The 18,555-nt window shown below is 38.2% G+C and overlaps 1 protein-coding gene across 4 annotated transcripts in view; it reads right to left on the reverse strand.

Moving 5' to 3' along the window:
* Positions 1–2,589: 2,589 nt before the first annotated feature.
* LOC105477635 (importin 5) overlaps positions 2,590–18,555 on the reverse strand; it is a 67,610-nt gene continuing 51,644 nt past the window's right edge. For all 4 annotated transcript variants that reach the window (XM_024791526.2, XM_011734202.3, XM_024791528.2 and 1 more), the window contains 13 exons: positions 17,883–18,101; positions 16,418–16,501; positions 14,548–14,680; positions 14,337–14,458; positions 12,127–12,223; positions 10,272–10,444; positions 8,858–8,969; positions 8,717–8,772; positions 7,646–7,768; positions 5,761–5,980; positions 4,643–4,871; positions 3,349–3,490; positions 2,590–2,736 (listed from right to left, as the gene is read on the reverse strand). In XM_024791526.2, the coding sequence (XP_024647294.1) occupies positions 2,650–2,736; positions 3,349–3,490; positions 4,643–4,871; positions 5,761–5,980; positions 7,646–7,768; positions 8,717–8,772; positions 8,858–8,969; positions 10,272–10,444; positions 12,127–12,223; positions 14,337–14,458; positions 14,548–14,680; positions 16,418–16,501; positions 17,883–18,101 (1,797 nt within the window). In that variant the 3' untranslated portion in view covers positions 2,590–2,649. The remainder of the gene's footprint in view (positions 2,737–3,348; positions 3,491–4,642; positions 4,872–5,760; positions 5,981–7,645; positions 7,769–8,716; positions 8,773–8,857; positions 8,970–10,271; positions 10,445–12,126; positions 12,224–14,336; positions 14,459–14,547; positions 14,681–16,417; positions 16,502–17,882; positions 18,102–18,555) is intronic.

Raw genomic sequence — 18,555 nt, forward strand, 5'->3', positions numbered from 1 at the left:
ATTTCTGTGCAACACAGAAAACTGATGCAACAATACTCCTAGGCAGAATGAAGCAATTAAGTAAAACATTTACCTAGCTCCTGAGCCTTTCAAGTTGCTTAAACAGGCACCCACTCAAAAGATTAGATTATAAAAATATAATGCTTGCAAGATTGTAAGTAAGCTCCCCCCTTTTTTATCATCAGACCAGGTGCACCAAGACCATTTATTTGGTTATGTCTTTACTGATGGTTCTGTCAAACTATAACTCCAGAATTATAAGGTTGCCTCTGATTACAGAAGTGTCAAATTAGCTTTAAGACAATTTTACTTTTCTTTAAAGATACAGCATTTAAAAAATACTCCAAATTGAGTTATGCGAAAGATTCTAACACTTGTGCGTGTACTTGTTACAAAATTCCCAGAAAATCTAAGAGCCACACACATTTTTTTCCCTCCAGAAACAGCTTGCATTTATAAACAATATATATCACTTGCTGACATCAAGACCCCTAAATTTGGTACAAAAGTCAAGAAAAAAACTCCACGAATTTTCATCTTGCATAGACAGAATGAGGTATTAAAAATGCTTCTCCAAGTGCTTTCAAAGAATTGTTAGTTCATGGTACATCTTGCAGTTAGTTCTGAGCTCTGGATTTCAGAATCATGTCACACTAACAGCATTTACTACCAACCTTCCCTATTAACTTGATTCAACTACAATTACCTCTTTGCTTTTCTGCTTTTATCAAGGAGGATGTTGCCAGTCTGCATCGAACAGAGCACTTCTTTCAGAGCTCTTAGAACCTTGCTCTAAGTCCATCTCAGGTGTGAGCGGCTGACAATACCACTAGTGTTTAAACTGGAAGGTAGGAAGTTCTTGCTCCCAAAGCACTTAGCGCGGTGCCCAGCAAACACTAGCTTCTCCCAAACACATCCTCTGACCACACTGTCATTTCAACTCCTGCAGGTATGCCATGTTTTCAACATGTTTCTTTTCTGAAAGTGTAGTAATAAAGTGTAGTCATAATTTAAGTTTAAAAAACCTACATTGCTCTAGCTGACTGGCATCAGTACATGAATTGGCTTTGCAGATGCTACATAAGAAAGCAGAAATGGGTTGTCTTCACACATTTTTTACTCCAATTCCCATCTTTTTCTCCCAAGGAATACAGGCTATAAAGCTCCAAATATTACCACACACATTACAAGAGCCCACAGGTATCCATCCACTGAAACCAAGGACTGCGCAGGTGAAGTCATTTAATATTTTGTTTTGCTAGATTTGGAAGCCTCCAGGCAATGGTGTTGTGCTGCAAACGGAAAATATATTTGAAGGGCATCTGCTAACAAGTAAACCATCTGTATGTAATCCATTCTATTTTCTATTCCATTTCAGATTTAGTTTTAATAAAGTAATACAAATCATTTAAAGAAAAAACCTTTAATTTAAAATTCTGATCTATGCATAAAATTCATTTTTATATCACGGTTAAATTTAGTACAAACTATAAAAATGTTAACACTGAAGTTTTCAACAGAAGTCTATTAAGATGCCTTAGAAAAATTAAACAACAGTAAGTCATTTACTGCTATGAGGTTAATACATAAAGAAACATTCACACATTTTACTGAAATTTTCAGCAAATAACTTTAGCCATAATACTTATAAGTTCAAAAGTTGTGTGTGGCTCTACAGCAATTATAATTTGCAATGAAAACACTAAGCCAAATCTTTTTGAGCTAATCAGAACAATCCTAGCTACAAAATTGGCTGAAATTTGCAAACCTTAAAAAGAACACCAATTGTGAATGGAATAGGTATCATAACTTAGCTTACAGTGGAAGATGGTAAAAACTCGATGCTTAAGACTGAACTGCACAAGGAAAATATTAGGGGAAAAAACACTCAGCTATTACTGATAGCTATTACTTTAAAAAAATATTAGATCATTCTTATAGTAAAAACATGAAATGAATCCAAGCCAGACAGTACTGAGTTTTTACACAAGCCTCTTTTGTATTCAATGTTGTTTATTGAGGAGTGAATAAGAGACTACTGCCAGACATGCCAATGACACTTCACATTCAAGGGCTGGAAGCTGGAAAGCTTCCCGACTGAGTCACTGTATAAGCCTTCTGGGAAAAAGAACCAAAGTGACATCAAATATGCCATCTTCATGCTTGTTGTCTGTCATCAGTTTTTTTCAACTTTTGGGTCTAGTGGTTTGCTGGGTAGTAGGCTTCTTTCTACCCTACAGAAAGACTCACACTCCAATTAACAATGAACACTGAGTGCAGAGCAATCTGTGTGAACACACATCTACGCTGAGTAACTGTTCTTAAAGCTGTTTTTCCTTAAATTTCCTTAGGTCTAACGAGAAAAATTAATTTGATTTCCCTTTCCCCTTCAGGTGGGTGGGTTATACCAATAGAAAAATACTCTTCAGTGCTACTGCAGGGCTTCCAGGAACTCCTTCACTGGTCTGGTAGAAATCCATGGAAACTCCATTCTGCAACACAGCGCTGCTCTTCCTGCTCATGGCTCTCCAGAATGGCCTACACACAACACTACCGCTCTCTTTTGCTCAAAAACAAAACAAAGAAACCTAAACGAAAGGGTAAGCGTTTATTTGGAGTTAGTTTTCTGGTGGGTGACATTAAGGCCCTTCACGCAGAGTTCAGGAGCTCCTGAATGGCGGCCTGCTGCTCAGGACTGAGCTGTGCTATGCACTCAGTCCACAGTCCTCCAGAAGTCTAGGGAAAGAAACATGTTCAGAGACTTAGACATGGCAAAATGCTCATTTGGAAGGATTTTAATCATCATCATAGGTAGACTGTAATAATGCCAAAATACCTTCTCCCTAGGTAGTTTATTTTGATGAGTATCATTGTAAAAGCAAGAAATCTGTTCATTTTTTTAAAGTTCATTTCATTTACAGTAAGGTTTCTTCATTTTTTGCATTGATAAAGCTACACAAAGCAGGTAACATCTTAAAGTAACCCATATACCACATGAATATAGGAAGTAAAAATCATCTATAAAGTTTCTTGGCAGGTGCCAAGTTGTTATTACATCTCAGTTGTTTTTCTTCAGATAGGCAGAAAAACTACACATAATAAGCTTGTGTTAAGCACCAACTGGTAGGCTCAAAATGTCCTAAGCTGAAGGTTTTAATTCTAATAAATAATAAGAACATATGGATGGATTACATTAAGTATAATCCATTTGAGGCTTACAGAGAAGAGACTATGAAAATATAAAAATAAAATTCCCTTAGCTATTAGATTTCTAGTTTCTTCTCATAGAGGAATATAAAGACAAAAAGGCTTTATCTCCCCTTTCACAATTCAACCAAATCAGCTTACCTGTACTTGGCGAACGACATTGGCCAGACGTTTGGCACAAGGATCTTCATGTTTAATTGCCTCGTGCATTTCTCCTTCCGCAATTATACTAAATATTTTGGGCAGATTGGTATTGTTTGGGCCAAGAACAATTGGATGATTACTGACAAACAAGAAGAAAACCTTAGTAAGTGAAATTTATAAGGAGAAATATGATTATGTGTTCACTAAGAAAACCAGCCATTCTTACATATGAACTCTTTAGTTTCTTCCTAAATAAGAAAAAAAAAAAATACTGGACTCATCTCTCAGGATTGTTTTAAGGGCCAAACACAACAGAATGCTCCAAATACCTTATAAATAATTTGTGATGTCTTAAAAAAATGTATTGTATTACTAAGAATAAGTTTCTTAACACAAATTTTATTTTGCTACTACAAAATTGCTTCTAAAATAACTCTGAAGTTCAAAAAAATTATATAAACATTTCAAGAACAAACTGGGAAATAAACTCAGGCAAGTTTAACAGGAAAAAACCTAACAGTGAATTTAAGAATTCTAGTCTTTGTCACTAAGAGAATTTCAGAGTAGTCGTTTTCAAGGGAGATGATCAAATAGCATAATTAAGACCTGGTCATTTCAGATGCAGGAGCAGGTCAGGAGCACGTAGTCTGCAGGATGGCTGTTACATTCCTTAATGATGTACTCAGTGGAAGACTCAAACCCATTTCTTATGTGAACGTGAACTTAAAACAAGCATGGAGAATATGCCTGTTGGCCTACTGCTACAAACTCCACTGGTTGTAGCCCTTAAATTTATTCATAACCTAAAAATAATAATCAATAGTGACAGAGCTTAGATCTGATTATATTTGGGGGGAACTTGGACTTAGAAAACAGACACTAAACAACATGCCCTTAGGCCAGGTTTGGTGGCTCATGCCTGTAATCCCAGCACTTTGGGAGGCTGAGGTGGGAGAATATCTTGAGGCCAAGAGTTTGAGACCTGCCTGGGCAAAACAGTTAAGACCTTGTCACTACCAAAAAAATTTAAAAATACAGAAATAATTAAAGTGCCTCATCTGTTGAATCTAATTTCATAAAGAATAACTCAAAATTAGACCTTATTATAAGGGCAATGTTAACCGTGATATGGCTTCTTAATATGACTTATAAAGACAGCACTGTTATAAACCTATCCAACTGAGGACTGTGCAGAGATCATCGGTTAAACCTTAAAAGACTGATGTCAAACAAGAAAAATCAGGAAGCACTGTGGAGGGGAAGGAAATAAGGTCACACTCTGCTTTCTTACCTTTCAATCAGGTCACACAGATAATTGAAAGTCTGAACAGCTTCTTCTTTATCTTCATGTAGTGGAAGCCAAGACAACCAGTGTGGAAGGACCTCTTCAACATTTACACAGTCAGGCTTGAACTTCATGATTTTCCCTACTGCTGAGATGCAGTTTTCTGTAGCATTGACATTTTCTTTGGTCTTAGAATCCGCAGACTGAATAACTCTTACCAGCAGGGGAAGTGCTTCTAAAATAAGCATTTCAAAGAAGTTCAGCTAAAATCTCACATTTTCATGCAAATGAATATACATATTTTTGTTTTTGGTCCAGATATTGATTATGGTAAAGAAATGTTAAAATGTATGGGAAGTGTTGTCTTCTTGGCTATGTCATTACAGAATGGTAACAGGGGGGACTGCCACAGCACGGACAGGAGCACTAGTCCTCTACTAACTTAGAGACCCAGAGAGATTAGTGGCCTCCAGATTTATAGTACTCACCACATCACGTGAGGGTACTTCAGCTTTAAAAGCTGCTTAACTATAATCCCCAATAAGTTTTAAAAGTCCTATTCTGCCAGGCATGGTGGCTCATGCCTCTAATTCCAGCACTTTGGGAGGCTGAGGTGGGCCGATCACAAGGTCAGGAGATCGAGACCATCCTGGCTAACATGGTGAAACCCCGTCTCTACTAAAAACAGAAAAAATTAGCCAGCTGTGGTGGCGGGTGCCTGTAGTCCCAGCTACTCAGGAGGCTGAAGCAGGAGAACTGCTTGAACCCGGGAGGCAGAGGTTGCAGTGAGCCGAGATTGCGCCACTGCACTCCAGGCTGGATGACAGAGCAAGACTCCGTCTCAATTAAAAAAAAAAAAAAATTCCTATTCTAAGGCGATTGTATATCACCAAAACGCAAAGAGAAATGCACCCCGGAAGGCTGGGGGCAGAGGATGCCTTTGATTCTATTTCTATGAGAATAAATCATATCTTTTTATCATCTAAAATCCTAAATGCTACAGATGAGATGTTTGAAAACAGACTACAGCAGAAATAGGCAAATAATGTTTGGGAGTGTGGTAAAGAGTAAAGTAGGGATACACAGGATGTCTGGAATGCACGTAACTGAATAAGCAAAGGTACCTGTACAAAAAGGGCGATAATTATCTCCACCATACTGTGCCATGACTCCCAGGCCATATGCAGCTGCTTGCCTGACTTCTGGGCTGTTGTCACATACATATTGGAGCATTGGTCTTAGGAAATATTCTGCATATTTAAATGAGGCTGGACTACAGTGTTCTATGACATCATCAAAGATGCATAATCCCCATTGTCTGTCTGGCCATGGTCTATGTGGACACTACAAAAGAAATTCTCTTTTAAGCTTCAAATACTGGTGTACACAAAGAATGTAAAGAAATATTCACTATAGACTATCTGCTTACATTGATATTCCTGATATAGGCAAAAGAAAAAAGAAAACATAGTAACAACCACTTCTTGTGACCAATGATATTCAATCAAATACACAGATTTAATAAAATTTAGGTTTCAAAGACATGTGTGATTTGTTACAGAACTCTACAATCTGACACTATCACACAGAAGAACTGACGGTGGCAGCATTGTATATAAATCTACTTTGTAAAAAAGACAATGGTAATGCTACATTAAAAAAATACAATAATAATAAAAGCTGCAAAGATCTTAACATATAGCATTTATTCAACAGGCTAAGTCATGTGTGCCTGAATCTTTTTAAAAATGTAATGTACTACTTAATATAATAAAATGCAAAATTGAAAGCCAAAAAGAAAAATTCCAAACATCTGATGACAGCTGCTAATTTATAATATATTTTTAAAAAACCCAATACATGGCTGGGTGCGGTGGCTCACGCCTGTAATCCCAGCACTTTGGGAGGCCAAGGCGGGCGGATCACAAGGTCAGGAGTTTGAGACCCGTCTGGCCGATACGATGAAACCCCATCTCTACTAAAAACCAACAAAAAAACACAACTAAAGATACAAAAAAAAAAACCCCAAAAAACTGAATAGGCCATTATATGATGTGTTGATGTAGGCCCATAAATGGAAACACATGTATCTACTACCGTGATGGGGGGTGTTAATGGTGCTGAGGCCATACATGCATGGAGGCACAGGCACGTGGGAAATCTCTGTACCTCCTGTTCAATTTGGTTGTAAATCTAAAACTGCTTTAAAATAGGAAGTCTAGAGCTGGGAGCAGTGGCTCATGCCTATAATCCTAGCACTTCGGGAGGCCAAGGCGGGTGGATCACGAGGTCAGGAGTTGGAGACCAGCCTGGTCAACATGGTGAAACCCCATCTCTACTAAAAATACAAAAAATTCGCTGGGCGTGGTGGCGTGCGCCTGTAATCCCAGCTACTCGGGAGGTGGAGGCAGGAGAAGTGCTTGAACCCAGAAGTCGGAGGCTGCAGTGAGCCGAGATCGCGCCACTGCACTCCAGCCTGGGCGACAGAGCAAGACTCTATCTTGAGAAAAACAAATAAACAAAAGTCTATAAAACATTTTTTAAAACATCAAATATATGGGTAAGAGAAGGTTTAAAAAAAAAATATGTGTATATATATATATATATATATATAAAAGCCCATTATCCATAATCCATGATTGCTGGTAGTACATAACAAAGATAATTGAATTATCTATGGTCCACTAAAAAAGAAGTAACCATTCTGTTTCCTTTTATTAATTTAGGAGGGCATATATAATCTGAAATAATAAAAAAAAAATCACTTGTATGTCTTTCAGATGTGTTAGAACTGAATTGGCCTATGGAAAACTAAGGTAGGAATCTTCAAGCATACAATGAATGAGAAAATATCCAGGGTAATGCAGTCAACTTGATAAAATCAAAGATGTACAATGGAAACAATCATTTCTGAGACCCATTTTAACTTCAAGCATTAGATTTTATGCTGCAATGAAAACAATTCTAGGTTAACTATCCAAAACAACTACTAAGAAAGGTAACACTTACAATGAGGTTGACAATTAACGGAAGCAGCTGTTCAAACCATGGTAATACCTTTTCTTTGTAGCTACTGAATATTGAATGTAAAATATCTGACACTTTGGTCAGAATATAAACATCATTATCATCCTAGAAAAAAACACACACACACACACACACCCCCATATGGATTAAAAAGTATATTTTCTATCATCAATAGTAACATTTATAAAAACCTTAAAAAATGCAGAAAATCAATTTCTCATTCCTGAATTAAGGGTAAATCAAGAGTCTAGAGACTGAAGTCAAGGGTGGGTTATCATGTCTCTTACTAATCAAAGACCAGTCTTACTTGGAAAGACAAAGGTGTGTGGCAAGAACTGTATTTACTGCAAAGATTTTCCTCAGAACATAATTAAAATAGATGGGTTGAAAAATTATCTCTAATTTCTACATTCTGAAATGAAGGTGTTTTTACTATTTTTACTTTGTTTTCAGCAGAATAATCCTCATTTCGGGGTGGATGGTGGGGAGAATGGGGTCTTGCTGTTAGTGGCAATTTGGGCCTACAAGCATGTGGGCACCTTCAGGAAGCTGGTACTACCTACATGGTAGCACTGGCCCACCAAGCGGCCACAGATGAGATGCTGGACTCTAAACACACAATGAAGTATGCTTGACAGTCCTAGGTGGTTTGATGAGAGAACTAAGTAACCTGGTGAAAAAGGCCCCAGACGGTCAATAGTGTGACTCTGGGCAATCATTTCACACTGGAATTTTAGGTTACTCATCTTTAAAACAGTGAAAGCACCACAAAATACAAATGGTTGTTGTGAGCAGTATGTAAATGAACTAGGAAAACCTCAAGGTGTTTTGCTGAGTGAGGTATTACAACAAAATGCACATAGCACCAAAAGACATATCAGTTTAATTTCAGATTACTCATTCATAAATTAAGAGGGGAAATATATCCAATTCCTCTGCTAAAGACTGATAATTACATCAGAATGACAAGTCACATAAATCAGAAACTGAGGCATTTACAAGTATTTCAGATGCAAGTGGTCATGGAAGTAAGTTCCAAAGGGAAAAATTTACCTCATCTTGTAGTGACTCTTCGACCTGTTCATCATAGTCTTCATCTTGTCTTTTAACTAAAACACACCCAAATAAATGTTTTTAAATGATCACCAAAATGGTCAAGGTTTGTATTCAGAAATAAAAGCATGTAAAACTTACCTTGTCGCAATTCTTGATTTTTAAAATGTTCTTCAAGCTTTGCTTTCAATATACCTCCTAGTTCTTCAAAGTGTTCATTATTAAGGCATCCATCTCCCATTACTTCAATGCACTAATGAGGTTGAGAAAAGAAAACAATCCATAAGATTAGGGGTGTTGAAAGTCTAAAGTTAAACTTCACTAAGAATCATACGGAAAAATGAACACAGTTCAGATCCTGAAAGATTAGTTATTTAAATATGCTTAGCTTGTATTTGTTAGAATGACAGCATTGTAGAGATTGGAGTTAGAAAAAACATTTTCTTTTAAACATTACTGAGCACACCTAGGTGCCAGGCATCATGCCAGGTACTGACGATTCAAAGATAGAACACACACATGCATACACACACACCAGCTCCTAAGGAACACAACCGCTATATCCATACTTGGTACACACAACATACAAGAACACGGAAGGAAGGGTATTAGAGGTAGAAGAAATAATATAGGCAAAGGTATGGAAGCATGCTTTCTTCGGAAAAACAGAAGGAATTCTGAATTACAAGAGTGTAAATAAGGATACATAAAGATGCTGAGAAATTGTAAATCTTCAATCAAGATTGGAGCAAACTACAGGTGTGCAAAATGGGATGACACTGTATGAGAAAGGAAGTGACTCAATGAAGAGCAAGGCAGTGCTTGAGGAAAGCAGAACGAACTGAGAGCAAAAGAGAGGAGAGATCTGGAGCAGACCAAGAGGGCTATTTCAACGGCATGAGAAAGAGATGGGGCAATGAAAAAAAAACAGAGAGGAACTGAGGAAAGTAGAAAGAACAGAAACTAGAGATGATACCCAAGCTTCTGTAGTTGGATTATTAAGTACAAGACTAAAATACTATTCAGAATTTCTTCTCTTTTTCCAAAGAATGCATGCTTTCGTGCTGTTGTCTGTATCATTCCCTCTACCTATACTGCCCTTCCAAGGCAAATTTACCCTCTTTAAAAGAAACATAATAATACCAAAATATTAAAACAAAAAATTTAACATTTTTATTTTTTAAAAAATCATACACTACAGCATATACAAATTTATTTAGCTGGCCTACACCTGTAATCCCAGCACTCTGGGAGGCCGAGGAGGATCACCTGAGGCCAGGAGATCGAGACCAGCCTGGGGAACATCTACCAAAAATACGAAAAGTAGCAGGTGTGGTGGCACATCCCTGTAATCCCGACTACTTGGAAGGATGACGCATGAGAATTGCTTGAACCCAGGAGGCGAAGGTTCAAGTGAGCTGCGACTGTGCCACTGTACTCCAGCCTGGGTAACAGAGTAATACTCTGTCTCAAAAAAAATTTTTTTTAAACTTTTAGCAAGACTAATAAATGAACACACTACCTTATACATATTTTTTAAGAGAAAAATATTCACCTTTGCAAAAGAATGCATTATTTCTGAGAGGACGTCTGAATCTGGTTCTGTACCAATGGCCTTAATTAGAGCATCACACATAAAATGCCACATCTGTGTGAGATACTCAGGACCACGGACTCTTGCACACTCCAGGAGAAGAGGCATGGATTCTGCTGCTGCCACTCGAACACGTTTCATTGTTAAGGAACCTCAAAAGACTGTTTATTATTTCACTTAAATGTTAAAGGGTTCAATGCATTAATAGGAGTGCTAGGCAACTTCTGTTTATCTAAGATATCCAAGAGCTTGTGTTAAATATAAAGCATGTATAAAAATAGAAAAGACATACCTCCCGTCTCCTGTCACCTATAATAGTGGCAGGAATAAGTCCAGCAGCAGTGAAGGGCTGCCTACTGCTCAAATGTAAACCAAAATACAAAAATGACTATGAAAGGACCCATGACCATTAGCATGCCTCAAGGTGTACCCACCTCAAAACCTCAGGTAGTATGTTTCTAATAAATGCAACTGAAGCATTTCCCTGAAAAAAACTACCGAGGACCTCTTCCTATGCTGGCCTTTTCAGTTTTCAATAAAGATTAAATTGTCTTTCCCTATCTAATCTCATTTACAAAATAAGGTCTTGATAACTTCCTCTTAAATGCAATTTCACTTTGTCCTCTGGCATCCTGGGAAGTAAGTCTTTGTGGGGTAAAAGCTGTCTTCTGTAAAGGACACCACTATAGGATATCGTAAGAGGAATGATGACAAAGGGGCTTTGGAGTCAGAGAGATCGGGGTTTGTGTCTGGGCTCTAACATTCTCTTGTGTGTAAAGACATAAAAATGTACCAGAAAATATTAATTACAACTACTATTATGTTAAGAAGGATATTGGAATGCAGATGAGGGTGGATCACCTGAGGTCAGGAGTTCGAGACCTGCCTGGCCAACGTGGTGAAAACCCGTCTCTACTAAAAACAAAAAACAAACAAACAAAACAAAAAACAAAAGTTAGCTGGGCATGGTAGCACATGTCTGTGATCCCAGCTACTCAGGAGGCTGAGGCAGAAGAATCACTTGAACTTGGGAGGTGACGGTTGCAGTGAGCTGAGATCGTGCCACTGCACTCCAGCCTGGGCAACAGAGTGAGACTCTGTCTCAAAAGAGAATGCAGATGTACCAAGCGACGTTTCCCCCAAAGGTGCTATCCACATTGGAAATGGAGGATTCTCACTGCTACAGAAAGTTGACTATATCGCTGGTTCTCTAATCTATTAAGACAGGTCTTTGCCAGGCACAGTGGCTCACGCCTTTAATCCCGTAACTTTGTGGGGCCAAGGCAGGAGGATTGCTTGAGCCTAGGAGTTTGAGACCAGCCTGGGCAACACAGGGAGACCTTATCTCTACAAAATAATAATAAAAATATAGCTGGGCACGGTGTTGTGCACGTAGGTCCCAGCTACTTGGGAGGTTGTGGTTTCAGTGAGTCCTGATCACGCCACTGCACTCCAGCCTAGGTGACAGAGTGAGACACCATCTTTTAAAATAAAACTCTTATTTTCTTAACGTTTACCAAAAGATATTTGAGGAAAGTAGCAACTATATATAATTCTAATCATTTGCTAATTATTTATCCTTAAATCCTTAAGTGGGCCACAGAAAGCTGACAAACAGAGGATAGGTGACATTTTCTTTTTCATGTTTTGGCACAAGTGGAAACAAAGGCACACGCAGAGGACCGAGTTTATCACCCTGAAGCACAGTTAGTGCAAATACAATCATGGTGATGTCTACTTCAGTGAACACTGTCTAATACTCCAAGAAACAACTTTACTAAATCTACACGTTTTGTATTCAAAGGTTGTAGGATATCATCGTGGAAATAAAACTTCAGTAAAGGGACCATCAGTTTGACAACCTGTTCGGTGTACTCCACAAAGCCTTCCTTTAACTCCTTAGCATAGCAAACCTGTAACCAAAGTATTGGGAGGAAATAAAGATTCATGTTAGTTTTCAAGCATTAATATTAACAAACAGCAAAATCATTAAGGACCATAGGAGGTTGTACTTTGACTAGAACTACATTTAAAGCTGCATGTAGAACTGTCAAATTAGTCTTCCAACTAAAAAGAGTATTAAAAGGGTCATGAAATGATTGTAGTATTGGTGAGTGACAAAAAGAAAAAAAAAAGGAAATTATTGTCATATACATTGTCTTTCCAAGGCTGGAATCATTCATATTCTATTCAGCAAGTTTTAGCCAATACATCGAACAAAATGTATCACTTATTAGAGGAAAAATCATTCTAAAAGATACATCACCCCTTCCCCAACCCATCAGTTAATTGTAGCATTTACTTTGTAAATGTGTAGCAAACAGGCTTCTGTTATTTTGTATTTTTAAAAAATCATGGCTGGGCCCGATGGCTCATGCTTGTAATCCCAGCACTTTGGGAGGCCGAGGCGGGTAGATCACGAGGTCAGGAGTTCAAGACCAGCCTGGCCAACACAGTGAAATCCCATCTCTACTAAAAATAAAAAAATTAGCCAGGCATGGTGGCGGCTGCCTGTAACGCCAGCTACTTGGGAGGCTGAGGCAGGAGAATCGCTTGAACCCAGGAGGTAGAAGTGGCACTGAGCTGGGATCGTGCCACTATACTCCAGCCTGGGTGACAGAATTAGACGGATCGCGAGGTCAGGCGTTCGAGACCAGCCAGGCCAACGTGGTGAAAACCTGCCTCTACTAAAGATACAAAAAATTAGCCAGGCGTGGTGGTGCACGCCTGTAATTCTAGCTACTCAGAAGGCTGAGGTAGGAGAATCGCTTGAACCCAGGAGGCAGAGGTTGCACTGAGCTGAGGTCAAGCCATTGCACTCCAGCCTGAGCGACAGAGTGAGACTCCGTCTCAAAAAGCAAAAAGAAACCCCAAAAAACCTAATTGTTTCATTCTCTTCTACTACATCTAAAGATTATTTTAAGATGTTATTATTTGTATTTGCTCTCCAGTTGAGAGGGGAAAAAACCCACAAAAATCCAAAGTGTTTATAATTTATAGATACTAAGTATTGTAGATGACAATAAGAAATATACTTTTAAATGAATTAGAACATGTAATATAAATACAAAATAAAATTGAAGCAACTTTTATTTAGGTTTACTTAACTGCTAAATTTGTAATATACCATAATTTCTAAAATCTAACTTTAAAAATAAGTATTAGCCAGGTGCGGTGGCTCACGCCTGTAATCCCAGCACTTTGGGAGGCCGAGGCAGGCGGATCACCTGACGTCAGGAGTTCAAAACTAGCCTGGCCAAAAAGGTGAAACCCCATCTCTACTAAAAATACAAAAAAAAGCCGGCTGTGGTGGCAGGCGCCTGTAATCCCAGCTACTCAGGAGGCTGAGGCAGGAGAATCACTTGAACGCCGGAGATGGAGGTTGCAGTGAGTCGAGATCATGCCACTGCACTCCAGCCTGGGTGAAAAAGAGAGACTCCATCTCAAAAATAAATAAATAAAATAAAATAAAATAAAATAAAGTATTATCCTTCACTTTAAAACGCATGCTTATAAAGAAAACTAGGAACTAAATACACATACGCACACCATAAGCACCATAAGGGATAATAACTGAACATTTTGATTTTCCTGCTGTATCTATTTTTTTACACAATTGAAATCATACCAGTTTTGTTTTACATTAAATAGCATGAACACACTTCTGTTAATTTGTTTAAAAAATATTTCATGGCCACCTACTATAGACTAAGAACAAAACAAACAAAAATCCTTCCCTTGTGTAGCTTATATTCTAAACTCTTTGTAATGGCTGTATATTTATCATTCGTCTTCCCGCTAACAGGAATTTGGGCTATTTGCTGTTTTTTGCTATTTAAAACAGCACTGATAATGAAAGGTTTATCCACATGATTTCTTTAAAATGGAAAGAAAACTTTGCTTTTTAAGGAATATATTCCTGGCTCTCCAAAGTAATTTCTTTAGCAGCTATTAAAAGCACTCATATAAAATGTATATAAATATAAGATGTAAAACAAAAGTTTAGTAAAAATAGTGCTCTCTTACCAACATCTGGCAAGCAGTTGATTTTTCTTCTAGTCCTGCAGTTTTAATACCAAAGCTTTGCTGATCTCCAAGGTTCACAAATTCCCAACCATCATCATCACTCATATTCTCCATGTCTTGGGCTATTAACGGAAAAGAAAACAAATGCATATGACAAATAATAACAAAGAGAGAACTATTGCAACCGATAGGTCCTTCTAAAGACACCTACTATCTAAAAGGGCTACTTCAGGCTTAATTGAAGCCGTCTTCATTAAAGGCCCCATAACCACTGGAAGGTACTGCTGAAATTCTTTTCCAAGGATTTTGCACATTCTGGCCCATGCTGAGATCATGTAAGAGATCTGGGGAAAAAATTTAAAATTAAAAAAATAGATTAAAAACCAATGGGTAAATGTGATAAAGTCATTTCCTTATTTCATAGAAATAATGTTTTATTGATACGTTTACAGTACTTAAGCAATAAGAGCATTTCTAAAGGTTATATACTTAAAAGGTTCAGAATCAATAATGAAATCCCTGTGAACTCACCCTACACTGGGATATGGACAGCAGGTGAGGCAAAAGACAAAGACCAGAACCTTGGGTATTTCTTTCTACTTTCAGTAAGTGATTCTAGTTTTCTTTCTTAGCATCTGAATCACCTAAATGAAACTAATCACCTAAACAAAGCCAAACATTTCGTCAACTCCCAGTCACAAATTTTTTGAAGACAGAAATGTATTTTATCTGACTCTGTATCCCTATTGCCTGCCACTCCATTCATTAAACATTTATTAAAACCCAAGAAACAAAACATCCTTTTCCCTTAGCTGTTACAATTTTCTCGTTAAGTGGCTGAGTATATTTAAAACACCTCTTCTCCTATTACTGTGTTTACACAGACTTCATCATCTGAAATTACCTAGAGAATCTGGTTCCATTCACCATCCCTGCAACCTAGAAAGTGATTCTTATCCCAGTATCTGTCATCCACCTACCTATTTTATTTATTAAGCATGGATAGACACATGCCCCACCTCTTAATGATTTCATATGTAAAAGTCCACCCACTCTTCAGATAGGTACTGGGTGTTTCTCACATGCCAGGCATGAAACTACATGCTGGCTGATACAAAGGTGAGCAACATGCCTTGTCCTTACCACCCTCCCTACTGCTTACAGTCCCCTCAGCCTCCCTACTGTCAGCAGCCTGCTAAGTATCCCTCCTGCCTGTTATCTCGGTACATACAAAACATACATGTATATTTGTATGTCATTTTGCAAAGAAAGCGAACAACAACAAAACACGCTTTCTCTGCAAAATGATATGTTTTCCTGTTTAAACTAATACAGTGTGGCTATGTAAAGTCAAAATTTAATTCAACAATTATTTACGGAGTGCCTTGTTTTATGTCAGGCATTGGGAATACCATCAAGATTATGACAAACATTTATGATGTTACTATAACACAGTGCTGGAACTGCCCACCATTGAGACTGACCAGATCAGGAAAATCTTGTAAAGGATAAGAACTGTGAGCAAGCGTTAGCTGGGTGTATATACCTATGTGTGTATGTACATGTGTCGAGAGGCAGGGGTTCCTCCTAATGAAATGCCTTTGTCTGCTCATAGGCAGAGAGGCAAGCAGTGTGTCCTGAGATTCTTGGGTTCTGTATTTTCTGCCAGGGGAGGGAGGTCATGCAGACTTCAAAGGGGTAGGAGACACCTGAATGGAGATGTCTATTACATGCTGGAGAAATGAAACTTCAATTCTGAAGATCTGAAAGTTGCAAGCATACAGAGGAAACTGGAAGCCATGTCTATGAGTGACACTGCTCCATGGGAGTGAGAAGATAAGAGAGCCTTGGACAGAACTCACTAACACCAAAACTCGAGAGTCAGAGAAAGCAAGAGCAACCGACAACAGACTAGAAAAAGTGGCTTGAGAAACAGAAGGAAAATCAGTGAAGAATGTCTCTGCTAGTAGGGGTTGACAGAATGTCAAGAAACCTATCACTCCTTTTGTTTTAAATATATTGAACCGTGTGCTGTCCACAACTCATTAGCAGATCAAGGCAAACGCATTAAGACCACTTACCTGAGGATCATCATCTTCCATGTCATTGAAGTCTGTCTGGGTCTTTAACAATAGCTGCATCACATCTGATGCATCCTGCATGAACTAGAGGAAAATACGTAGACAGACACTTGTTGCTACCGAATTTTGTTTCTTAATTAGCAAAGCATTGCCAAAAAATTGACTACATTGCCCACATAGGTCATAACCTCCATAGATAAAACTATCATATTGAAAAATTCTCATCAATATTGTGACAGATTTAGTTCACTTTCTAGAAAAATATATTTTCCACTGAAGGGCAGTGGACTACAGTATAAAGGTACTTCTAATGGCATCAGGTGTTAGTCTATGGTTTAAGCATTTCAAGCAGTAAAACTGAATTCAAATTCAGAAAGAAAATTTTGGATTGTTTACAGAATTCACTACATAAAATTTTGTCTATGATTTTCACTTAACTCTTTGCAGTTCTGGTAATCTCCATTGTACAGACAGGCAGCGTTTTAAAGAGAAAATGAAAGCCAGATATATAGAGTATGGGACACAGAAGTATTTTATTGGTATAAAACATACCAATGTTTTAGTGGTCAGTGTCTCACAGAAACCAGTTCCAAATATAAATTAATACTGATGCTGGTTTTGAAGAAGGCAAGACAGAGGTTCCCTGATAATTCTGAGGGTCAGAACATGAGGGTTCAATGACAGAGAAATTTCTTTTGCATTAGCTTGAACAATTCTGAGATGTTGGCTGAGAAACACATTGGCCAATGGTCCTTGGTAATTATTTTCTGAAGATATATATGCATAGATTTCTCTCTTAGAGAACATTTGATGCATTTTAGATTAATAGGAAAGCAAGCGACATGTTTCCAAGCGCACATTTAAAGGGAACTAACATGGATACTGATTTCCACACACCTCCCATGAGATACAGTGTGTGTGGAGGGGAAAGGAGGAGGCATCAAGAGCACAGCTGAGCTAAAAAGAAACCTTAATGTTAACAATGAAAAGACGGGCTGGGAGCGGTGGCTCACACCTGTGAGCTGATTGCTTGAGGTCAGGAGATCAAGGCTAGCCTGGCCAACATAGTGAAAGCCCACTTCTACTAAAAACACAAAAATCAGCTGGGAGAGGTGGCGCGTGCCTGTAATCCCAGCTACTTGGGGGGCTGACGCAGGAGAATTGCTTGAACCTGGGAGGCAGAGGTTGCAGTGAGCCAAGATCGTGCCATTACACTCCAGCCTGGGTGATAAGAGAGAGACTTGGTCTCAAAAACAAAACAAAACAAAAAACACCAAACCAAACAATGAAAAGATGAAGGCAGGAATTAATTTGTATATAAAACAGGAGCAATGTGAAAGGAGTAAGGAAAAAAAAACAAGCATCCAGAAAACCATTTATCAGAAGGAAAAAATCCCTCTAGTACTCTCAATGCCTCCACAGCCAAGTTATATACAGTAAATTCAACATAATAGAAATTACTTACTTTTTCCTTCCCAACAGCCAGACCAATGAGGCTAATGCATTCAATAGTTTTTCCTCTCAGAAGCCTCAGTTCTTTTTGAACCGCATTCTCAACGATGTGCTTCAGTGATGGCATAAATAAATCATAGTAGGGGACAAATTTTTCTTCTGCAGTATCTGCAACTGACGCAATGGATGTCACGACTTGTTCCAAAACTAACTTGGTGCCTTTTTGAATCAGCTAGAAGGAAGACACACAAATGATTACTTCAAAGGAAAACTGGAAGAAGTATTTAAATTTACAATTACTACTCCCTTCAAGTTCTTGAATGCTTTTCTGAAACAGCAGAATGAGACCACCTCTCCAGAAGCAGAGACTGCAGGTTTTGGAGGAAATTTTTATAAAAAGAATTTATGTTGAACTATTTATGTGAGTTTTTTTTCTGTCTTCTGTTAACACAATACCCCTTACTCATTTTTGTCTTGTCTCAAAGCACAGCTATTCTTGAGTATAGATATGGACTCAAAATTTTTGTGTTCATCAACTTTAATGCCTACACTTCATACTCATTTTTTTCTTCACTGATTTCCTCTACTTATATTTTGTGCTGTCTTATTATGTCATAAAGAAAATTCCCTCTTTGGCCCCTTCCTTTATCTTCTAACCACCCCCTCCCCAGAAGATCCCACCAAGG

Source organism: Macaca nemestrina, chromosome 16 (genome assembly GCF_043159975.1).
Source record: "Macaca nemestrina isolate mMacNem1 chromosome 16, mMacNem.hap1, whole genome shotgun sequence".
NCBI lineage: Eukaryota > Metazoa > Chordata > Mammalia > Primates > Cercopithecidae > Macaca > Macaca nemestrina.